Source organism: Rattus norvegicus, chromosome 12 (genome assembly GCF_021556685.1).
Source record: "Rattus norvegicus strain SHRSP/BbbUtx chromosome 12, alternate assembly SHRSP_T2T, whole genome shotgun sequence".
In the NCBI taxonomy this organism is placed as follows: Eukaryota; Metazoa; Chordata; class Mammalia; order Rodentia; family Muridae; genus Rattus; species Rattus norvegicus.
The window spans coordinates 10,784,425-10,808,197 of NC_141545.1; the positions used below are offsets into that span (position 1 = coordinate 10,784,425).

The 23,773-nt window shown below is 36.1% G+C and overlaps 1 protein-coding gene and 2 pseudogenes across 2 annotated transcripts in view; 2 read left to right on the forward strand and 1 right to left on the reverse strand.

Annotated features, from left to right (window-relative positions):
* Positions 1–22,506, reverse strand: part of Ralbp1l1 (ralA binding protein 1 like 1) — a 44,596-nt gene extending 22,090 nt beyond the window's left edge. The window contains exons 1-10 of one of the 2 annotated variants that reach the window (XM_087578212.1): positions 22,391–22,506; positions 20,387–20,567; positions 17,373–17,519; positions 14,267–14,308; positions 13,625–13,706; positions 9,166–9,243; positions 7,501–7,564; positions 3,837–4,019; positions 1,527–1,705; positions 952–1,113 (exon numbers count right to left, since the gene is read on the reverse strand). In XM_087578212.1, the coding sequence (XP_087434338.1) occupies positions 952–1,113; positions 1,527–1,705; positions 3,837–4,019; positions 7,501–7,564; positions 9,166–9,243; positions 13,625–13,706; positions 14,267–14,308; positions 17,373–17,519; positions 20,387–20,529 (1,080 nt within the window). In that variant the 5' untranslated portion in view covers positions 20,530–20,567; positions 22,391–22,506. Of the gene's footprint in view, positions 1–951; positions 1,114–1,526; positions 1,706–3,836; positions 4,020–7,500; positions 7,565–9,165; positions 9,244–13,624; positions 13,707–14,266; positions 14,309–15,258; positions 15,366–17,372; positions 17,520–20,386; positions 20,568–22,390 lie in introns of those variants that run through there. The other variant, XM_087578213.1, reaches the window with a different exon arrangement.
* LOC148002152 (thioredoxin-like protein 4A pseudogene) lies at positions 15,390–15,698 on the forward strand (annotated as a pseudogene).
* On the forward strand, positions 15,633–16,390 carry LOC148002153 (N-alpha-acetyltransferase 11-like; annotated as a pseudogene).
* Positions 22,507–23,773: the final 1,267 nt, after the last annotated feature.

Genomic DNA, 23,773 nt, shown 5'->3' on the forward strand with positions numbered 1-23,773 from the left:
ATAAAGAGAGGAAAAATATTTTTGTGGAAAAAAATTAAACATGGAAATTATTCAAAGTACATTCGCCTGTAAATTTCAGTTTAGTTCCAACTTTCTTCACAGTTCCCCAAATTTCCCCTAGTTAGAACGTTCCATGATATGTGGGCCCAGTAAGTTTTATCTATTTAAGCTAGAGACCAAAGAGTAAATTTTCAGATTTACTTGGACTATAGGAAAATCTTTCCTTAGCTCAGCATGCCTCTAGTGGACAGCTGAGCAAACTAGCACATATAAGCGATCAATACTCCAGTTCGAATACTATTTTTAAATGATAGAAACATACAATTATGATACCCACAATAAAGACAACCATAGGAAGTTATTATTGGATTTCTCAGGAGCAGAAAGCCACGTCTGGTACTGGAAGCGTAGAGGCACACGTGGTCATGGTTCTTAGATAATGCCCTGCCCCTATTTCACTAAACAGGTGTAACTCTGAACTCTATTATAAATATTTAACTTAATGTTCACAGATAAGATACCCTTACCCATCAAAAAAGGTTCTCTTTGAAATGGATGGAGACTATTACTGAAAACCACAGCTAGTCAAGGTACAAAGAACAAACTATCCTGTGACTCTGAGCCCCAGTTTATATATATATACATAGTAACTCCTGAACTGTTGGCTCTGAGCATAGGTTGAGACAGTCAGAAAAATCGTACACCAGAGGATAGGGACATTTGCTTTGAGATTTGGTCTCCTAGAAATGAGGGGACGGTTCACTTTTGATAGTTCAACAATCACATTGCTTAAACAATTTCTGAAACATCATCCACTAACAGAGGAGACTTTGAGCATATACGATTTCTCTCATACATATCTACTGTCACTCAAGGGAATACAAAATGAAGACAACTATTCCCATAGACTGAGAGGAATCCTGAGGTGGATGATGGAAAGACATTCCCTACCTTAAAGATCCACGCCACTACATTAACTGATTGCTTGTTCATATCCACCTCCTCTTCCGAATCCAATTTGTCCTTTACTGTTTGCCACAAAGTTATACTCGGAGGTTCTAAAAAGACACCCGTGGTTGTGGGCCCTTTCTTTTTTAGTAGGTACAGCATGTCCTGAGAAGAAGATAGAGAAATACTGGTCAGGCTTCACACACCACAGACTACTATTTGTTCCTTGAGAACCAGACCAATGGTGTGCACAGGTGCAGTGCACGTGCTGGCATGGACACAGACGACCTCAAGCTGGTTTTGTGCCTCAATCTTTTGTTCTACACATCCCACCCTAATATTATCCCTTAAAGATCAGGCAACATTTCTTCATATCAGATTTTCCAAAATAGTTAAGGGATTAAATCCAACTTTTCCAATAGATGGTTTCTGAATAGCCCTCTCTCATTGTCCTACTGGAAAGCCAATGATTTGAGAAACAATTCTTGCTCCACATGGTGATAGAAGTGAAGGGGTCAGGTATTTAAGAAGCAGGATTTTGTCTTAGGAGAGGCAGAGAAACACCATTTGAGACATACCAGAATTGCTGCGGGCAGGATGCCATCCTGACAAATGGAACTGAGTTCTCTTCCAAACAGTTTTCTTCCCTTTTTAACTGGTGGGGTGGTGCATACTTGGTCCTGGTGGGGCACAGAGCCCCTGTCCAACTGCGACGTCATAGAAGTTCTTTGTTTCTTAAAAGTTTTTTCCTTCATATCTGAGCAGGAGTTGAGATCATTACATGGGATAGTATAATTTATAAAGATCTTTTACAAAACCAAATTTCAATTGCAAAATGCCCCTGTTATAATGGGTTAATCATCCTGTTGTGCTTATGTAACCTTCTTCTCATATGCCCTACACTGTTATTAATCTTAGTGATGTCTCTAAGACATGGCCTTGTGTTCTGTAGTGGGAATTCTCACAACATGATGATGTCTAACTCCATACTGTATCATGAAATACTAGATACATTGATTGAACAAGCTCCCTGAACTATGTATAGGCTGTTGCTTCAATAATTACATCCATTTTCATAGCCACCCTCACTTTTATTCTCAGTTAAAAATTTTCTATTTTTTCAAATGTCATAGTGGAGCTCTTTTCATCCTTTTCTTGTTCAGCATTTTGAAGAACCATTGTTAAGTTTATTTCAGCAGCAGCATGTCCCCCTCATGAGAAAATATACATGAGTGTGCACTACAGTGTCAGTTCAGAGCTGAAATTAAGTTTCTTTTTCGCTTCTGAGTTTTCTTTTAGAATATTGGACTATAATACAATTTTAAATATGTTACTTAAAACAAATAAATTAAAAGTAAACAAATGAGTCATATAACACAATATAAAATAGTCTTCTTCACTGTAAAAAAAAACATATTGCCTGCCTGGCTATCTAATGCAAAATTATGAGGGCTGAAATCACAAGTAATATTAGATAGATGGACAAAGATGTCTGAGTGTGTGTGTATGTGTGTGTGTGTGTGTGTGTGTGTGTGTGTTTATATATATGTATACCAAAACACATATCAAAATTTTTGACTCAGAATTGTTTCTGTCTAAAGAAAATGCATGGACAAAAATTCAAGCAGAGACTGAAGGAAAGACCATCCAGAGATTGCCTCAACATCTGATCTATCCCATCCATAGACACCAAACCATGACAGTGTTGATGATGAAATGATATGCTTGCAGACAGGAACCTGACAGGGTTGTCCTTTGAGAGAGTCTACCAGCTTCTGACAGAGAAAGATGCAGATACTCTCAGCCAACCACATGACTGAGTCCTGGGACCCCAATGAAAAAGTTAGGGGAAGAAATGAAGGAGGAGAGAGGGATAGCAACCCCATAGGAAGAACAAAAATATTAATTAACTTGACCCCTCAGAGCTCCCAGGGTCTTAGCCAACAACCCAAGAGCATACATTGCCAGTCTGCAGTCCCTGCTACATATGTAAAGAGATGGCTGTCTTGTCTAGCCTCAGTGGGAAGGGATGTTCTTGTTCCTGTGAAGGCTTGATGCCCCAAAGAAGAGGGATGCTAGAGGGGTAAGGTGGGAGTAGGTAGGTTGGTGGGGGAGCACCCTCTTAGAGGCAAAGGGGAAGAGGGATGTGGTGGGGTATTCTTGGTGGGGGGACCAGGAATGGGACATTTCAAATGTAAATAAAATTAATAAATAAGAAAGCAAAGTTTAAAAGAAATCAAGGGTATAAGTGGGAGGTTTTCAAGAAAGTCTCCTTAAGGAGACTATAAGGAGAAATAATAATAGTATTCTATCATTTGAAAAAATAATTAAAAAGCCCCAGTCTATCAATGTTAGAGCCATTAGGAATCTGGATATATGTCTAAAAGATATTTGTTATATGATTTGAAATGAGATTAGAGACTGGGCTACAAGCCTAAGATAATTTCTAGTCAAGCCTGCAACAAATTATCTTCAACACCATACATCTTGTTTTTCTATGTAGATTTCATTGCAATAGATTGTCAAAATATAGTTCATAAGTAATTTTGTGCTCTAATCATGAAACCACTTGATGGGAACATATCACGATCCATGTCTTAGACCTGCTTATTCTAATGGGACAAAAATGTGTGTACACAATGTCTTGGCATACCAGTTTATGGCAAATATCTGCCTGGGAAAAATGAAATGTTCTCCCTATAACCAAGATTAGTCTTTACATCGGAATTTAGAGTTTCCTTAATATGGACCTGAAACATACTGCTTTAGTGTGGTTTTTTTTACAGTGCCCCTTTCCTAAGCAAGAAAATGATAGTATGCTGCGATATTTTATGACAAATTAAAATGGGAACTAAGAAAAGCCACCCAAAGGAAGATGGCAGACTCACTTTTTTGCTGCTGGCTTCTTGCTGAGTTTCTGGGCTTCAAGATGAATTTCCCATGTACATCAGCATTTAGGTATTTCATGATTACCCCATGTAGGGAACAGAAAGCTGTAAAATTTCTTAAGTCCCGTGAACTGAAGTTCTTTTGAATATTTATCATTCTAATGTCATGTGGATACTCATGCCCTATGAGAAAAAAAAACATGAATTGTAACTACTGTAACTGAATATAGGCAACCCTTCTGATACAATGCTTTAGAATGCTTTGCTGTATTTCTTCTCCTTGTCCTCCCTCCCCCTTCCCCTTCTCCTCCTCCTCTTCCTCCTCCTCCTTCTCTTCCTCCTCCTCCTTCTCTTCCTCCTCCTCCTCTCCCTCTCCCTCCTCCTCCTTCTCCTCTTCCTCTTCCTCCTCCTCCTCCTCTCCCTCTCCCTCCTCCTCCTCCTCTTCCTCTCTTCCTCCTCCTCCTCCTTCTTCAGGATAATGTAGACTATACATACTAGAACATTAGAACCATTACAGGGATACTATAATAAATTAAGCTGAGAACTCTAAAAATAATGAGGAGAAAATTTTCAGTGTATCACTTTGTTTAGAGAATATAGACCTAAGAATGCACTATGTAGGGGGACTTTTGCTGTATTCTTCTCTATCCGTTTTAAGACATGCCTGTTGGAGTATTAATACCAATAATATTTTTACATCATAAGAATCCTACTTCACCGGGGTTGGGGATTTAGCTCAGTGGTACAGCGCTTGCCTAGCAAGCGCAAGGCCCTGGGTTCGGTCCCCAGCTCCAAAAAAAAAAAAAAGAAGAAGAAGAAAAAAAAAAAGAATCCTACTTCACTCCTCTAGCTTCATATTAAGCAATTTAAATATTTCACACTGCATACATAAAATAAAATATGAGCACTAATTGTCTTCACAAAGATAATTGTGATATCCTATACTAGCAACTTAAAAGCACAATGAAAACCCATATCAAAAATAAGAAAACACACTAAAGAGAAGCAGACAATAGGAAATAATATTAAGTCTGAAATCAATTAGAAACAGAATCCATAAAACCAAGATTCCGTTCTTTGAGAAAATCAACAAGACACATAAACCTAAACTAACTAAAAGTCTCAGAAATAGTATGCAAATTAACAAAATCAGAAATGAAAAGAGAGACATAATGGAAATTGAAGAAATTTAAAAAAATCATCAGGCTTTACTACAAAAGACTATACTTGACAAAGCTTGAAAATCTACATGAAATGGATGATTTTCTAGACAGATACCACATACCAAAGTTAAATCAAGATCAGATAAACTAATCAGTCCCATAACCCCTAAGAAACTAGAAGAATTCATTAAAAACAACCAGCAACAATAACAGTAACAAAAAGACTAGGGCATGATGTATAATTCAGTGCATAATTCTACCAGACTTTCAAATAAAAGCTAATACCAAAACTCCTTAAACTATTCTCAAAATAGAAACAGAACTACAGAACTTGCTGGTGAGATTGTAGAGAAATGGGAAAGCTCTTCCATTGCTGGTGGGATGGCAAACTTCTACCACCACTCTGGAAATCAATCTGGCTGTTCCTCAGTAAACAGGAAATAGTTGCACCTGAAGATGCTGATATACTGGTCCTGGGCATATACCCAAAAGATGCTCCACAGTACCACAAATATGCAAGCTCACTATGTTAATAGCAGCCTTATTTGTAATAAGAAGCAACCCTGATGTCCTTCAACCAAAGAATGGATACAGAAAATATGGTTTATTTACACAATGGAATACTATTCAGCTACTAAAAACAAAGGACATCGTGAAATTGGCAGGCAATTGCATGGATCTAGAAAATATTCTGAGTGAGCTAACCCAGACTCCAAAGGACATGAATGGTATATATTCATTAATCAGTGACACTACACAAAATATACAGAATATCCATGACACTAAAAGTTAAACCATAAGGAAAGCCTAAGTAAGGATGCTTCAATCCCTCTTAGCAAAGGGAAATAAATAACTATGGGAGGCAGAGGGAAGGAGAGATATGTGTGAGAGTGGAATGAGAAGAGAACCGGTCAGGATCAGGTATGGGAGAGACATGAGAGAGGACAAGGTACCCAAGAGAATGAATGGAAATATACAGCACTCGGGGTTGGTGGGAACCTCTAGAATATCCCAGAGACATGGGATAGGTGTGCTCCCAAGAGTCAGGGTAGGAAATTTTGCCAAAACACAAAATCACGCAGATGTAAAATTTGAAGAGACCACCTTTTTAAATCAGACAGGACACCTGTGGATGGATAGGGACAGTAACACACCTACAAAACTTTCAACCTCAAATTGCTCCTGTCTAAAAGAAATGCAGGACAAAAATGGAATAGAGTCTGAAGACAGGCTCAACTTGGGATCCATCCCATTATTAGGCACCAATCCCAAATATTATTACTGATGCAATGTTGTACTTGCAGCCAGTAGCTTAGCATGGCTGTCCTCTGAGAGGCCCTGCAAGCAGCTGACTAAAACAGATATAGATATTACATCTAACCATTGGACTGAGGTCAACAACCCCTATGGAAAAGTTGGGAGAATTGAAAGAACTGAAAGGATTGGAAACATCATAGAAAGACCAGCAATATCAACCTGCACCCCTGGGAGCTATCAGAGACTGAGCCACCAACTAAAGAGCATACATGTGCTGTTCAGAGGCCACAGGCACCTACGTACGAGAATGTTTTCTTATCTGGCATTAGTGGGAGAGCATGCTCTTAAGTCTGCAGAGACTTATGTCACTGGTATGAAGGTCAACTTTATCAGTTAGAGCTTCAAATTTTCAGTAGCTTTTAAAAGATCAGCTTTGCCAGAATACTTGGTGATCTCAAATTTTTAATTCTTATTCAAACTTTTCTGATAATTTTATTACTATTATTTATTTGGCAATTATCTAGTGAGAAAGAAAAGAAGGCAACAAACAGAATAGCTGTAATTAAGTCAGGTTGTCTCCAGAAATCAGAATATGATTTCATATTCAGTTGCAGAATTATTGGTCATAGGAGATGTGAACTGAATATTTTACATGGATTCGGAGAAAGGGCTATATTTCTAATATTTATTACAAAACAATCTATGTAATTTGGAATAAATAAAAAAGTGAAGATTTTACATTTTAGATTTAAACTTGTTTCTCTGTGTAAGTCTTTTGCTCACATATATACCTGATCTCCCTGTTAGACTTGGTGTCTGTGCAGGTCAGATGTGGGAATTAGATCCCCTGAAACCAGAGTTATAGACGGTTATGAGCTACCATGTGAGTGATGGAATCCCTTGAGATATATAGCTAGGAAGAGTTTCTGTAATGATCACCAAATGACTTTTTTAAATTGTTTTCTCCAGAAACAATATGTCTAGAGTTTTGTTTTGTTTGCCTTATCAGGAAAATTGTTTCTGAAACAGAAAGCACAGAAAAATTCCTGTCATTCTAAGGCTGTTGTTTATGAGGTATTAAATTGTATCTGAATGTTATATTAGTAATTAATTATGATTTAAATGAATGAAATTATATTTAAGTCATTCTGCTTTAGTGTTTATTCAAGTTTAAGACTAAATAATGAAAATAGTGAGGATTCACCAAACTCAGCTAGTCCCTCCTTAGATTTCCCTGTTATTACCTTGGAGTACTCTTGGAGCTTTCCCAGGGCCAGGACAGAACCACAGTTGGTAATCTTCAATGTTCTGGGAGGCAAAAAGAACCAACCATCACAAATAAACTGACATCAGAGTCTTGAAGAGTCTTGCAATTTCCTTTACTTACCATTTCTAGCTCTCTAGCAGGGAAATTATTTAAACCAGTATTAATGATATTTCCTCTGACCACAGGTTTGAGTAAACGGGACTGATTTCAGGAGAAAATCTTTGGGTACTTGCCTTTCCTCTTGGAGGGAGCCTTGATCTACTGATCCACAATAAAATAAGAAGTTGCATTCAGCCATTACCACTAACCAAGACAAATAGTATTATGAAATTTCTTACATCTGTGCAGACTGTGTGTGGTATATTGAATTTCGACTTAACATGAGCACAGAACCTAGTGTCCACAGAGGCATATACTCATGGTGGCTATGATGAGTTTAGCAAAGTTAACGTTCAAATGATATGATAACTTCGACAACAGTGAACACAAGAGTCAAAAACAGAGAGTCTTTGAGGGTGCCTAGAAGTGAAAACAGACTTTGGCTTTCATTGAGAGATGTCAAGTCTGTGGAGATGAAGGACATGTGTCTATCCTGGAAAATAGGCCTCATGCTGAAAAGAAGTTCTAGAACATAACTACTGCACACAGTGTTATGGATCCATTTGAAATAATCATCTAAATAGAACATTCTGTTGAAATATTGAGCACCCTCTAGGAGTGGCTCTAACTGGAATTATTATTAATTTTATTTTCTTGTAGACTCCTATTTAAAACCAATGACATTGTCACATAGAGTTTTTAAGTGTTAAAATAGCAGACAAAAAGCACTCAAGCAGACACACCACCAAATACCCATTTACACCCCAACATACATGGAGAGGTGGTAATGAAACAGAAAGAGAAAGAGAGTGAGAGAGAGAGGGAGGCATAGGTAGAGGGGCATAAAGTCAGAGAGGCAGACTGACATGTGGATTCTCACTGTACAAACTCACAGAAAGTGATAGACAGGGATGCATAAACACAGAGAAACACACACACACAGTTACAAAGAGATACACATGCACATTTAAAAATAGAAAGACAATATATACACAGATATGTATGCAGAAAAGACATAGAAATGTAGACTCATTCATTAAAGATTTATTAAAAGTTAAAAATAAATACACTAGAACATGTACACTTACACATCCACACAAGAGAAATAAAAACAAGAAGAAATGGGAAAGACTACAGAATTACATACCAAATAGGCAGTATAGTCTAATTTAAAAAAGAAAAAGAAAGAAAGAAAAATATTCCCTCTAACATTGGCATCCTTTAAATTAGGTGTGAGCATATGACAAATTAATCACAATTTATTACAGTGGATATGTATTATCTAGTGAAACTACACATACAGCTCAAACCATTGGGCTATGAGTTTCATTTCACATAAAACTAGACACAAATTCAAGAAAAAATGTCACTCAAAGGACTATTATTATGTCTTCAATAACTTCTGACTAAAAAAGAGGCATTTGTAAAATATGATTTGTAAATGTATCATGATCAAATTTCATCTGTATTTACACATTTCCACATATGTGAATCTCAAAAGCAAAATTCAATTTTAACTCAAAATAGATTGAAAGTAACTTACATGCTTTCTTATCATTGGTAGTAACTTGCTGATTATGTCATTTACCACATCAAAGTTTGTTGCTGTTACATACAGAGGCTATAGAATGCAGAGAGAAAAATGCTATAAAATAACCTGAAAGCTCATGAATACAAAATTAATATGATCTACTCATTTACAATTTATAATCTGTAACAACTCCTCTAATGTATAACTTATTTTCTTCCCATAGGCTAAGTCTGGAAGACACTCAGTCTACCATATTTATTTTAGAATTTAGTTCTTGGGTACTGAAAAATCAAACATAACTGTAACAGGTTGTGTATGATAAAGGGTGACTGAGAAGCCATGGGTGCTAGAGCTCAGCATCCTGATTTCTCTTTCATTATGGCAGAACGTAGTCAGGGAGGACACTTAAAAAGAGAGCAGAGACGTTTGCTTCCTCTCCAACTGGACTTCCATTATTACAGCCTTACTCCCATGTGCTTCATATGCACAGTTCTAGGAAAATGAGGTTGGGAAGCAGCACAATTATTTTTATAAAAATTAAAATTAGTGAGCACTCTTATCATATCAGGGTTTGTAAATACTTAGATGGCATACAGATATAGAGTGTTGAATTCTTTTATGGTGATAGATCTAGGGATCCAAAATGAATATTTTAGAAACAAGACGCCATTTCTTAACACTCCCAGGAAAAAACAAGGTACTTGTTTAGCTCTCTACTGCCTCTCACATTTAGAATCTGCTCCAGAGACCTAGGAAGACAGCAGCAAGAATATAGCATGAAATCAAAGCATAGTAATCGGACAAGAAACCACTGATGTACTGGAAATCTAATAAATAACCAGACAGTGAGTAGATAAGTATATTTTTATGAAGTTAGTATCTTTATTATCAATTATCTTTGATGAGGATTGTAAGTATCTAAGAAACAGTCCCTTAAATAAGAAACACAGCACATGTGCTCTTTCCCTATCCATAACAACCTTGAACCCAAACCTAAGAAAACCACTTCACAAGCCATCTCTTTTACAGAGGTTTCATTCATTATTTTTTAATTTTTACTTTTTATTAATCAACTGCTATGCATAATGTATTACTTTGAAAATAATATGAGTAAGTGTCTGTGTGTGCATGTGCGTGTGGCTGTGTGTGTGTATGTGTGTGTCTGTGTTTGTGCATATGTTTGAGTGCTTCTGATGATTCATCCAAGACCCCAATGTCACATGTCAGCGTAGTAGAATTTTATGAGAAGGACAACTTATACTAACTGACTTTGTATCTTTTTATGCAGAGGCTAACAATTATGCAAAAGCATCTTAGAATATGAAAAAAAACAGCTCTGATCTTGTGGTTGGAATGTAACAAGAAAGGAACAAATTTAAGGTTTTGTTCAGAATGTAAAATTAATCGCCTATGGGTGAAAATATAGATCAGGGCTCAGAAATCATACATCCCAGAAGGAAATAATCACCTGCAAGTTTCCTTCTTACACCAATATGGCACATTGAAATATGTACATATATTCATAAACCACATACTCATAGGAACACACACACACACACACACAGAGACAGACACACACAAACACGTAAGCATAGAACATTTAAAGAAAAGTAAAGCTTCTGATATTTTGATGAATATCTGAAAACATTGGTATAATTTTAAGACTTTATTTCACATTATTGAAAAATATTTTGTTTTCAGAGCATTAGAAACATATTAATGTCTAATTAATGATTGCAAAGATGTGTACATCTCTTTCTGATGGTGATTTTCTTTGTAAAACAGATTTCAAGACAAAGAGACTTTTTAAATAAAATATTTCTACAAATAACATTTTTAAAGCATGAAAGTTAAAATAGAACTGGTAGTTTTATTATATGTACTAAAATATTTCTTGACTCATGATGAACCACAGAAATGTAAACAATTCTTAAGAGAGAAGATCAACCTTAGAATAGTTCTCATGCTCCTTCTATGAGGAATAAAATGTTTTAATTGTTCAAAGACAAATAAAACATTTAATGTAAATATATTTGCCTATATCTTCAGATAGAAATAATAACTGTAAATATTGAAATTACATATTAATAGACTAAATGTGAAACAGTGAGGTGATACTATCACTAGCAAGGTATGAATTTTAAAACAGATTACTAAAATCATGGAGGCATGTAGTAAAATGCTGTCCCCTAGCCATGGCATAAGCATTGACTCATGAGGACAGTGCAGTTGTTTTCTATACAATGCTAAGACCAAAAGTCGATATTTTATACATTGGTAATTATTAAAGTCAAGAAAGGGAAAGAACATGAATATAGGGAAAGGTTTGGGGATATCTTGTGATTGTGCAGGTGATTTGGCATTTCTATACTTACATGAAATTATCGAGTAAAGATAATTCTAAAATCATCTGCATCTACCTATTTTAAAATATAAGCAGTGTCTGAGGGATCTACATTCAATCTTAAGAGTAAAGAAAAAACAAAAATTAGGTGGAAAATCCTAATATAAAAATAGGATTAAAACATTTTCCTAATTTATCCATAGAAAAACTTTACAGGTTTATCTTAAGTGTAATGAAATACATTGATGATTCAAAGAATTTTCAAACTATTAAAGAAAAGGCTAAAGTAGAAACAAAAATATCAAAGAAAACTAATAAGAAATTGATATATATAATATACATATGAAGAATTATTTCTGAATACTGACTAGAGAATATGGAGAAAGAAAATAAGGGAAGATATTTAAGAAAGGTAGAAGCGAGCGCTTGCCTAGGAAGCGCAAGGCCCTGGGTTCGGTCCCCAGCTCCGAAAAAAAGAACCCCCAAAAAAAAAAAAAAAAAAAAGAAAGGTAGAAGAATGTTTTGATGATCTGATAATATCTCTTCAAAGACAAAAAGGAAATAAACATATAACATGAATAAAAGTTAAAAATTATCTATTACCAATCTTCTGAACTACACGAAAGGTTTTTAATAATTGTGGTAGGATAAAATATTAAAGCACTAGAGTCGTGGGAGAGAATTAGTAAAAATGTTCATGTTAAAGCAAATGGATCTAAGTCACAAAAGTGTACAACGCTGAGCATTTGCCACAGCTGAAGTCAAACAGCAGAGGCAAGAGACCATTTCCCTGTGGGACGTTCTGCTCTTCTGCTCTTCTCTGTCCTGAGGACACATATGGTTCAGCCAAGCTAATGAGTGTTCCCTGATTTATGTCACTGACTCAAAATCTATTTTATACTATATTTAAATACTGTTTTGTGTAACGTGGACCTGGTATGAGTAAGAAATTGCTTGGTGATCTAAAATATCTTCATTATAGTCCCCTTTGTAAGTCTAGTGCAGTGTCCACAGTGACATGTTAGAACACTAACTCTAGGTCCATTTTGTACCCATTAGCATTTATGAAAGGCAGAGAGGTTGTGATCCCTGAGTCACAGTCTATTCTGCTTTACAGCAGGAAATGTCTTCAATGCTCTACATGTTACATAGTAGTTACATTTTTGATCTGCGCTAAACCCAATACAGGAAAGTGGACAATAATATGAGCCTGAGAAAAATAGACAATTATTCAATAGATATTTATGTTTATCTCAATGATAGAACTACTGTATAGTATTGTGAGGTTGTGAGTTTTATCCTAAACACCATACACAAAGATGAACACACACACACACACACACACACACACACACACACACACACACACACCTCTGTTAAATTTATAAAGGTAATTTCTGAACAGAAGTCACGTGCAAAGATACCCTCATGACTAGATTATGACTAGATTATTTACATAAACATGAGGATGAAAGCCATGACTTTGTAGCTGGTATTCAGAGGAAGGTATAAGGATGCATAGTAAGAGACTTAGAGAAAGAGCACAGAATGGAGATAAAGAGCTAATATATCATTGAACACTTAGGAATGGAGAGAAAATGTTATGCTTTATGATAATATTATATAATAAAAATTGTTTACTAGTCATAAATATTTTAAAATGAATAAGGAATAGTGGAAACAACACACAAGTCTATATATAAGCCATAAGGACTCAGGAAGGGGCAGTTTAATTGTAGTAATAATACTTCACTTGGAAATATATGCTGTTGGAAATATTTGGTTCAATTTTCAGTGATATAACAAACAGTATTTCTTCTCTTTTGGATCTCTAGTACGTGAATCAGTCTTGTTTCATGTTGCTCTCTACACATCACATATGAGAGTCCTATGTCTGCATTGACTACAGATATAATGTAATATAATTTAATGTAAAATAATTTAATTAGTTCCACACAATACTGTCTAAATTCTCTCCCTCGGTCTCTCTGTCCCTCTGTCCCTCTCTCCCTCTGTCCCGCTCTCCCCATCCATGCTCTTCTTATGTCTCCATCTTCCATTACTTTACAAACTGTCTCTCTCCTAGTCATGAACATGGAATATTATTTTGGTTTTGTATTCACATACAGTGTCACAGCCTGCAATGTCCTCAGTGAATATCTGCATGGGAAGTCCCATTTTGTTGTGTTTCTTGGCTTCACGAATGGATCTGTGAAATGCAACAAAAATATACAATACAGCAAGATTAATTAGGAGCATATTTCAAGCTAATCGCTGTTAATATTTTTTCAGGATCATCTTAGCTTTCAATATAAGGAAATAAGTTCAGCAATATTCACCATTCGACTGGTGAATACTCAAAAATGTTTCAGAAACAGATATAGTCAGGTAATAACACATTGACCTAAGTAGTATAGCCAGTCCTCAAAATGATGTGCCTGAAACAAACAGAAGGATAGAAATTTGCTTGACCTCAAAGGAGGAAGCAGCAGATGGTTGGAATGTGCATGCCAGAGTGATATCTTAGTGGAATTTAAAATAAGACTTGAGAGTACTGTTTACTCTAATACAAAGAGGAAATAATAAATGCAGAACTTCCACCAAATTAAATAAAATAAGGAATGGACAGGAGAATGCAAAGCATTTTCCATTGACCATCTAATTAACTGATTTCGAGACAGAATATCAAATATATATATAATATATATACGTATATATATATCATTCCTATATCACCAAGGAATTAAAATATTAACAAAAGTAAAATACCTTTGTAGAAAGAAATACCACCAAATGGTCTGTTCCATGGAACTGTGAAATTGAAAAAAATTAGAGTCATGATAAATGGTAAAATTATTAAGGTTATTATGCATAAAAATAACTTACGTCTGTGGTCATCAATTATGGTATAGGTATATTTGTCAGTCTCTACATGATTCCACCTCTAAATGACCTAATTTTTGTACTGTCGTGCTGCTATGTGACACTTTACCATCCCTAAATATAATATTTGATAAGAGAGAAACCCTAAGCATTAAAGAACAAACTTTTGAGATTTTACTAGAGGAATAGAAAACATTCAGAGAACAAAAGGTGATCTTCTCTTTTGTCAGAGTCTATGACAAATGCTTTTCCAGGTAAAGAGCAAAGTCACAGAGCCTAGAATGCTCATAAAACTATGTTTGTGTTATTTGAGTCAACTGTGTGATGACACTAAGAATTTGGATAGAAGAATGAAGAGCTCAAATATGGAGTATGCATGAACTTTTCACGTGGAAAACAACTTGAATTTTGGTGTATGTTTGATTAGAGCAGAAGGCACATGCTACAGAATCTCTGTGATTCCATCAACTACACTCAATATAATATCAATATGCCATGAGCACACCTTCTCATGAAAGATTAGAATGCAAATTTGAAATTTTCCTGAACTCAGAAAATTATACCTGACTCTGATGGTCTTGTGACACCAGTCCTTTTTAATTGACTATAAAAACCAGTGATATTCTGCTACAGAGACATTCAAATACTTGAGTATTGCATGAGTAACTTTTCATCACTCAATTAAAATACTAATGTTTAAGAAAACGTGGGAGTATATAAAGTATTTTTCAAATTTAATTATACTACACAATATTACTGGGAAGCGATAGATCTGTGTACTTTTAAGACACAGATAAAATCAGATCATTTTGGGAAGAAGAATGTCTAGGATAAATAAGATCTTGTCCTGTCCATATTCTTCTAAGAAGACAATGCACCTCTGTCCTGCCCCATGGACCTCGTGGAGTCTTGAACATCGCAGATCAAAACATAAAGCGCGCTGTGCTGGGTGGAGGGCCTGTTGGTCCGGCCCTGTGGGCTCACACAGGTTATAGGTAGCTCGCGAGGTCCTGCTGCGCAAGCGCGTTCAAGATGTTGTCCATGCTTCCGCATCTACACAATGGCTGGCAGGTAGACCAGGCAATCCATTCAGAGGAGGACTGCGTGGTCGTCATTCACTTCGGACACGACTAGGACCCCACTTGCATGAAGATAGATGAAGTTCTGTACAGCATCGACGAAACGAAATGGAAGATAGTGAGAGATCTTCCTCATCTTGTATGAGTTCCGTTTGGATAACCCAGGTGTCTTAAAGCAAATGGTGCTGGTGTCGCTTGCGCTCTGTGGCATCCTCTCTGATTCTCCCGAGTCTGATAGACTTTTCTGCCACCAATATGAACAAGTGCTGGGCTCGACCATATGACCTGATAAACATACAACACTGCAACCTGCTCTGCCTGCCCGAGAACTACCAGATGAAGTACTACTATCATGGTCTCTCGTGGCCCAGCTCTCCTACATTGCTGAGGATGAGGTTGGGAAGATTGTGGGTTATGTTCTGGCCAAAGTGGAAGAGGATCCTGATAATGTCCCTCATGGACACATCACCTCATTGGCTGTGAAACGCTCCCACCTACGCTTTGGCCTGGCCAAGAAGCTAATGGACCAGGCCTCCCAGGCCATGATAGAGAATTTCAGTGCAAAGTATGTCTCCCTGCATGCCAGGAAGAGCAACCGAGCAGCCTTGCACCTCTGTTCCAACACCCTGAACTTGCAGGTTAGTGAGGTGGAGCCCAAGTACTATGCAGATGGCGAAGATGCGTATGCTCTGAAGCGAGATCTCTCACAGATGGCAGATGAGCTGAGAAGGCAACTGGTGCTGAAGAAAGGCAGATATGTGGTTTTCGGTTCCAAGGAGAATCAGGGTAGCACACTTCCTGGTTCCGAAGAGGCCTATCAGCAGGAGAACCTGGCTGGAGGTGACAGTGGCAGTAATGGCAAAGATAGCACTGGTGTCCAAGACAGCTTGCAGGCCTTGGGGTCCGCCTCTTAGGACCTGCTTGAGCAAAACAGGTCCTTGTATTTTAGTCATATTGTTCTTGGGAACCTTGTTCTGCAGTCCAGTGACCTAAATGACTCTCCTTTCGATGCTTAGCAACCTTCTGCATAACCTGTGTGATCATGGAGGCACACCTGGACACAGAACCTGTTGTGCGGAGTCAAGGAGGCCTGAGGACTGCCAGGCAGCGCCTTTCTTGGCTTCTTCATGCTGCCATCAGATTCTGTTCAGTGCTGTACTGGTTCTGTATATCCTGCAGGTTTCCAAACCCTAGAATGCTAAACAGGAAGTGGGGACAACTTGAGAATACCCCAGCGTCCTGCATTTGCCAGTGTTTATCTGGGTTTCCCTTGGAGTAGAACCATCAAGCTAGTCCTCATGCCCTCTCCCTTGTGGGGAGTTATCCGCTCTTGCTTTCTGGGGAACTGCCTGGCCTTGCCCTCCCTCCTTTTGAAGAAGAATGCTCTCTTTCCTGGTGGGAGACGATGATAGGTTCTGGACTAATACGGGAGCAGAATTTGTAGATCTTAAGGAAAGGACAAGCAGAAATTAAACTGCAATCTCTAACCTGAACAAATAAAAATATAAGGAGAAGAAAAAAACCCAAACAAACAACAAAACAAAAAACAAAAACAAAACAAAAAACCATAAAGCACCTACCTACATGTGGAAATGGATATAATGAAGAGTATAGAAAAATCTAGGATCATCATAGAAGGGGGAAATTTGAGTTGGCATCCTGTACATAATCAGACTAAGATTGATTCTATTTTTGCAAACATTTTGGGATGATGAAAGCATTTGGTGAAAGGAGTTACTAGATACACACTCTTCAATGGTCACCAATAGCCATAGCCTGATTATTGTTTTCTAATTGGAGAATATTAGAATGAGTATACTCATTCACTGGGAAGTGAATTACACTCCATTAATTTGACCCACAATCTCTGAAGTTATCATCCTGTGATCACAGGTCCGAACTCTAGGTCTTACCGAAAGGTGGCAACAACATGTCCCATCGGCCAGTATAGGTAAATGGACTTGGAAGCAGCAGTGTTGTCTGACCTGAATGCGTCCACTTCATCACCAATCCACAGGTAAGCCAATGGAATGACATGTTTTATCTTAAATTTCTTATTTCTATAAAGAGAATCAAATATCTGTTAGTTTAATTTGCATTGTAGTTGGTGTTGTGGTAAAACCAAGTTCTTCCTGCCCCAGAGCAAAAAACGACACATCCATTGCTAAATCTAAGCACAGCGGCATTTACAGAAAGCCACCTGTATCAATATTTCTTACCTGGATTTAGTTAAGGAGTAACTATATTGCTTTGTTTTTTTCCCATAATACACAAAGGAAATTATTTCAAGATTTTTTTTAATTAATTACATGAAAAAATCTTTCCAGAATAAGAACAAAAATATTGTTTGACTTAATTAATTTATTTATTTGACTAAATTAATTTTCTGTTGTCTATCTCCCTGTACTGAAATAGTCAATAACCTCATTCCAGTAGCTCCTGTAGAAAACCCGCAAAGTACATATCACACAAGTAACCAAAAAGGCGATCCTTTTTTCCAATAATTTAGCCAAATAGTTAGAATAATGTCTTCCTATCAAGCATTCTGATATTATTAGAAGTGTTTTTAAGAAACAATAATCTTTGAAGCATAAATTTTCTCCTTTTGTCATTCTTTTTCTGAGTAATTTGCTCTCCGAGAATTATACATTAAAATACAATGCATTTGATGATTTTTTTTGTCAGTTTTTCCTTCCATTCTATCTCCTGACAGATCTCCTCCCCACACTCATGATTTTTTTTGTATTTTTTTAATGATGGACCTAATATTATCTGGTGCATTTGCTGTGTAAACCTAGGTATTGAACTTTCCTTCAGATACTCGTGAGCTAATATGTGGCTACATAACTGAAGATAATGACTCCCTCTCAAATTCAGGGGACAGAATATCACAAGAATAAATCATGGTTCAAAAATCCTGTATATAAACCTTTAATATTCAAAACATGGGAAGACTAATTGCACTACAAAGAAAGATTCCTCATATAATCTAATGTAACATACTATAGTTAAAATACAAGCCGTCATGCAACATGTACTTCAAGATATACATACACACATGTCTCAACAATGAGATGTTTATATTTACATTTTATATTCACCATTTAAACATATATACATATATATACATATATATATATCTCAAAATTCCCAAGAAATGCTTGAACCTGAAACCTCTAATTCCAATGTCTGATAAGAGATAATCTTCCTTGAAAATGGAAATAACAATAATCACTCCTTATAAACTTGATAAACTTCTTTCCATAATGTGAATGAGAATCTAAAAACAGTTTTAATTACAATTGCAACACGACAGAAGGGACCACATGTACTGCCTTTAAGAAACCAACCATTTCCGTTTCCTTTATTCTCAACACAAAGTTAAGTTTACTTCCTTCCATCAACTACACTTATATGGCAAATGATCAGTTTATTTCTTTTTACATTTCCGATGAGTTGATTACTATCTTTTAAAATAAAATGTGAAGATTTCCCACTGTGGAAAGGGAGTTGTGTACAAAAAACAAGAAAGATGGACAGATTGACAGACACCCAGTCCATTCTTTTATTTTCAGCCTGCCTCAGACACTAATTACCATTTTCTGTGAAGGAGCTTACATGACTGATCAGGGTTGCCAGAAAAACGTACCCAGTTGGTGTATTTATAATGTATAGAAGAACTCTCACCTGAATATTTTATTTTTCTCACAATCTGTGAAATGGATCTTCTGGAAAATGATTCACTGATGATCAGAAAATTTAACCCCTGTCCCCCCAAAAATGGAATAGACTATTTTATTGATGTCTGTCTGATAAATTTATGTACTTATGAGAACACCACTTAAGATATTTACTTGATAGTATCAATACCAGCATCACATATTCTAGAAGGCTGTGATCATAAGTAGTGGAGATTATACATGATGTGGTCCCAGAAAACATCTCTATGGTCATAATTTCTAATATAACCAAGTACACAGTTTCGTTCAATCACAACAGTTTTCTCTAGTGTCTGCAGAATCACCAAGCAAGACTTAGTGCCAGCAGTTTCCCTTGATAGTGGAGAGATAGAAGCTGCTTCCTGTCTCTTCATGCTAATCTGGAAGCTATGAGGTCAGGAGGCTTACATGTGTGGCCCCTTACGACCAACAATCTTGCTTCTGTAATCTATTTGTAAACACCAAGCAAGAAGGCTCCTGCTTATCAGGAGTTTAATATTTTATTTAGAGAAATGTGTCACTATATAGTTCACAAGGCTCTCATTACCAGTTGTAATACTCCTAAGTTAGTTTTAAAAAATGCTAGAAATGTGGGCACATGCCTGCATAACTGTCTCCTTGGTAGCTTGTCGCTAATCTTTCACCAGATTCAAACAGCAGAGTAGTACCTTAATTAATTAGTTTTTTAAATGTGCCCAAAGAATGTGTCAAAACAAATTGAGAAATATATAGGAGTAGTCCAGTAAACATCAATCCTACTCAAAGAAGTATATGCCACTAAGGAAACTTGAGAGTAAGAGAAATCTCCCCTAGGATTGTCAATTAGATTGCTTATCTAATACCAAATACACATTCCTGAAAACACAAATACAAGCAATACTATACTGACTGATTAGGTTATATGTAAGTACTTAGAAACTGTACATATAAATGTATCCATGCATATCTATTATATATGTGTATCTTATGTTAGCTTACATAGAAATAATGTGTAAGAATGAGTAATAAAAAAACCAGAAAGCCATGATTTCAAAAGAGAATAAGGAGGAGTATATGTAAGGATGTGAAAGGACATGGAAGAGGAAAAGGAAGGAGAATGTGAAGTAATTATAATCTCAAAAATAAAGGAAGTCATAAACAGTTTTGTAACTTAAGGCCTTTCCACTGAGTAGCCTCTTATAGTAAGGAAAGCATGATGCTTTACTTACAGTTTACTGGATACCACCAAAATGTCATTGAACAAGGTCAGATATTGTTTCTTTCTTTTCCAGCCTCTTTGGATAACCGCAGCACCTTGGCAAACCACGGTTCGATTTTCTTCTCCTACATCTTCCTCCTTAGTCGTATCCATATTGAAAAAAAACCAATTCTCCTGATGCAGAGCTCCACCTAGAGAACAAGTACTCAGTGGATAAGTTAAAAACCAATGTTCATACTGTATTTCTAAGGGTGAACGGTGTTAAAATGCAGACTAAGTTTTCCAAGCATGATTCTGTTGAGCTATAGACAGCTTTAAAATGTAACAGAAAATATGTCATGGATGAAGGGAACTACTGGGAACATGTTGAAGAAGTAGGATCTTTCCAGAAGAGGGACCCTTTTCAGAAGTGTCATGGGAATAGTTTGAAGAAGTGTAGTTGGTAGGATATAGAGCAATGGTTCTCAAACTCTAAATGCTACAACACTTTAATGTAGTTCCTAAACTTGTGGTGATACCCTCCAATAAAATTATTGCATTGCAACTTTATAACTGATTTTTTGAAACTTTTATAAATCCTAATGTAGATATATATTGTGTCAGATATCAGATATGATACTCTGAGAAAATGCTACAACTAAACCTTTGTGAGCTAATATTGTAGATGTGCTGAAAATCATCAGGTTATCTTGATTTAAACCAGTTAGGTCTCTGGGAGAGTCTCAGAATTGCCAGGCTTGGTCCAGCTCAAGATACAGGAAACAAAGATTCCTTATAGTTATGAACAAAAAAAAAACCAACAAGAACAACAACAGGAAAAATGAAAACAATACAAGCATTCATCAAAAAATTTGTGAAATTGGTCTTGTCTAGCAAAGGTAGACATTTCCCCTGACTCTGGCAGAAGGGACATAATGCTCTCCATTGACTTGTTCATATTAGGATATAAATTTCCATTCGACCTTCTTTATTCTTGAAGGGGGTAATCATACTTGGTATAAATTTAAAATCCCACATCTAGGTTACAGACATTTTCCAACATCCTCATCCCCTTCTTCATTATACTAACTCCTAACATGTGCTAGAACCCCTTCCTCTCTTTGTGAGTCCTTTTCCGTGACCAAGCTATCTCCATTCTCTCTTCTGATAGTCTTCCTTGTCTTTTCCCAGACTTGGTCAAGCCTATTTCTGTTTTCTATATTCTGAAATTTTCCATGTGCCTCTGAACATTTTTCTCTCTTATCCATAATAAAATTGTTCCCTATAATAAGGGAGTGGCTTCCGTTTTGGTGGTTTCTTTATTGTGCCCTGCTCTTTCAGTTTGGATATTTAAAATATATAGTTACTCAAAGTGACTATAATTCATCCCATAATATATGTTACATCTTTCAAAGAATATGTACAGAAATGTCATAGCTTTCACTTAGAAAGGACTTAAGACTCACATGAATCAAAAGGAGAACAGACAATAGTTGCCATCACACACATCAAGCAATATTGTAAAAATATGTTTAAAAAATAGTACTACCTCAGCTTCATGAACAAAATTTTAAGTTAATGACCATGTCATCAAAGTTGTGCATGTCTCATCTGAGTCAGTGTTAAATTCTGAGCATTAGATTCCAAAGAGCACAATGTGTGTTGGAAACAATAACAATTTCTTAAAAACCAGAGAATTCTTAGATTGTGGGTTAGATTTACCAGTTTCTTAAAATAAAAATCTACAGTCATTGGGGGTGAAGTAATTGGATTTAGCATAAAATAATCCTCACTTCTAACTTGTACAGTTTTTAAAACTTTACAGAAATTTATCTCCTATGTAGCACAAAATATAGCCCTCTCCATGTGATAACTTTGTTTCTGTAGAACATTGGTACTGAATATTGCTACAATGATTACCCTATCAAGAAACCACTGCTGAGTTGAGTTATTTCATATGATCTTGAATAATCAAGACAGAACACTTCATGATACCATAAGTCTATCATGAGAATCAAATTATATAAATATATACCTTTTTAGTAAAGCCTGCGATGAAGAACTTATCAAACAATGTGAAATTTTCGTTTGCCTTCCTGCCTCTAGACACCAAACTGGTGACTACAGTGGCTAGAAAACTACTGAAGTCTCAGGATTCTGTAGTTGTCAGGCTGAAGGACCATTGTGATGTCAATATTCTAAGGCACATGTCATCTGGCAAAGTGACACGTGCATTTCATTTACTCTCCCTGTGGCTTTTAAACATAATTTTTGTACACAGGTGGAACCACAAGTGTTGTAATGAATAACATTTTCACAACTTTAAATATATATATATAGATGTAGATATACCTATATGATATAGATGAGCTAGAAGACACATACATGGATGGATAGATAGATAGGATAGATAGATAGATAGATAGATAGATAGATAGATAGATAGATAGATAGATAGACAGACAGACAGACAGACAGACAGACAGACAGACAGACAGACAGACAGATAGATAGATAGATAGATAGATAGATAGATAGATAGATAGATAGATAGATAGAGATAGAGAGAGAGAGAGATAGATAGAGAGGGATGGATGGACAGATGGATGGATGGACAGATGGACAGGCAGACAGATGGTTAGACAGACGTGTATAAGAAGATATTGATTTAAAATATTGTGAAATGCATTTGAATCTTCAAAAATTGTCAATTCTTATTTTTTCAACCTAAGGTTCCTTATGAAAAAGGTAGCATGGAGACTTCTTTAACACTGAGAACCTTAGAGCTGAATAGACACAAAATCACAAGGAACTTTAAATTGTAATGTGCTTTCCTGACATAGAATCAGAAACCTTCACACACTTCTGTGAAGTCAGACAGCTTTGAAGGATACAGAGGAGGACACACAGCTATCAATATATAGTAAATTTTATAGAGCAAAGCCTAGATTAATCTAATTAATTTGTAAATTAAAATTATTAACCTAATAAATTAATTAGATTATTATTACTAAATAACTCAAAGTATTTGAACTTATACCCAATTTGTTTGGTCTTAGTCAAGTTTTTTTAAAACAAAACACAGTAAAAAAAAAACAGAAGAAATACAAGACCAGCATTTACTTTTGAAATTCTCAGGAAACTTGATTTTCCTAGTTTGTGCCCAAAGATTAACATCCATAGGTTATCTTGTCTAGGCATTTCCTGCCTGTCCAAAGGACTTAGATTTGGTTCCTATTGTTGACTTTTGGTGGCTCACACATCTTATAACCCTATCTTCAACTCACCCTGCATCCTCTTTTGGTCTTCATAGAGAGCTCCATGTGTGCCATACTTTTATATAAAAATTAAAATAATTTATAAAAATATTAGCACTCCTTTAGTCATAGAATATGGTAACATATCTTAAAAGTAATTT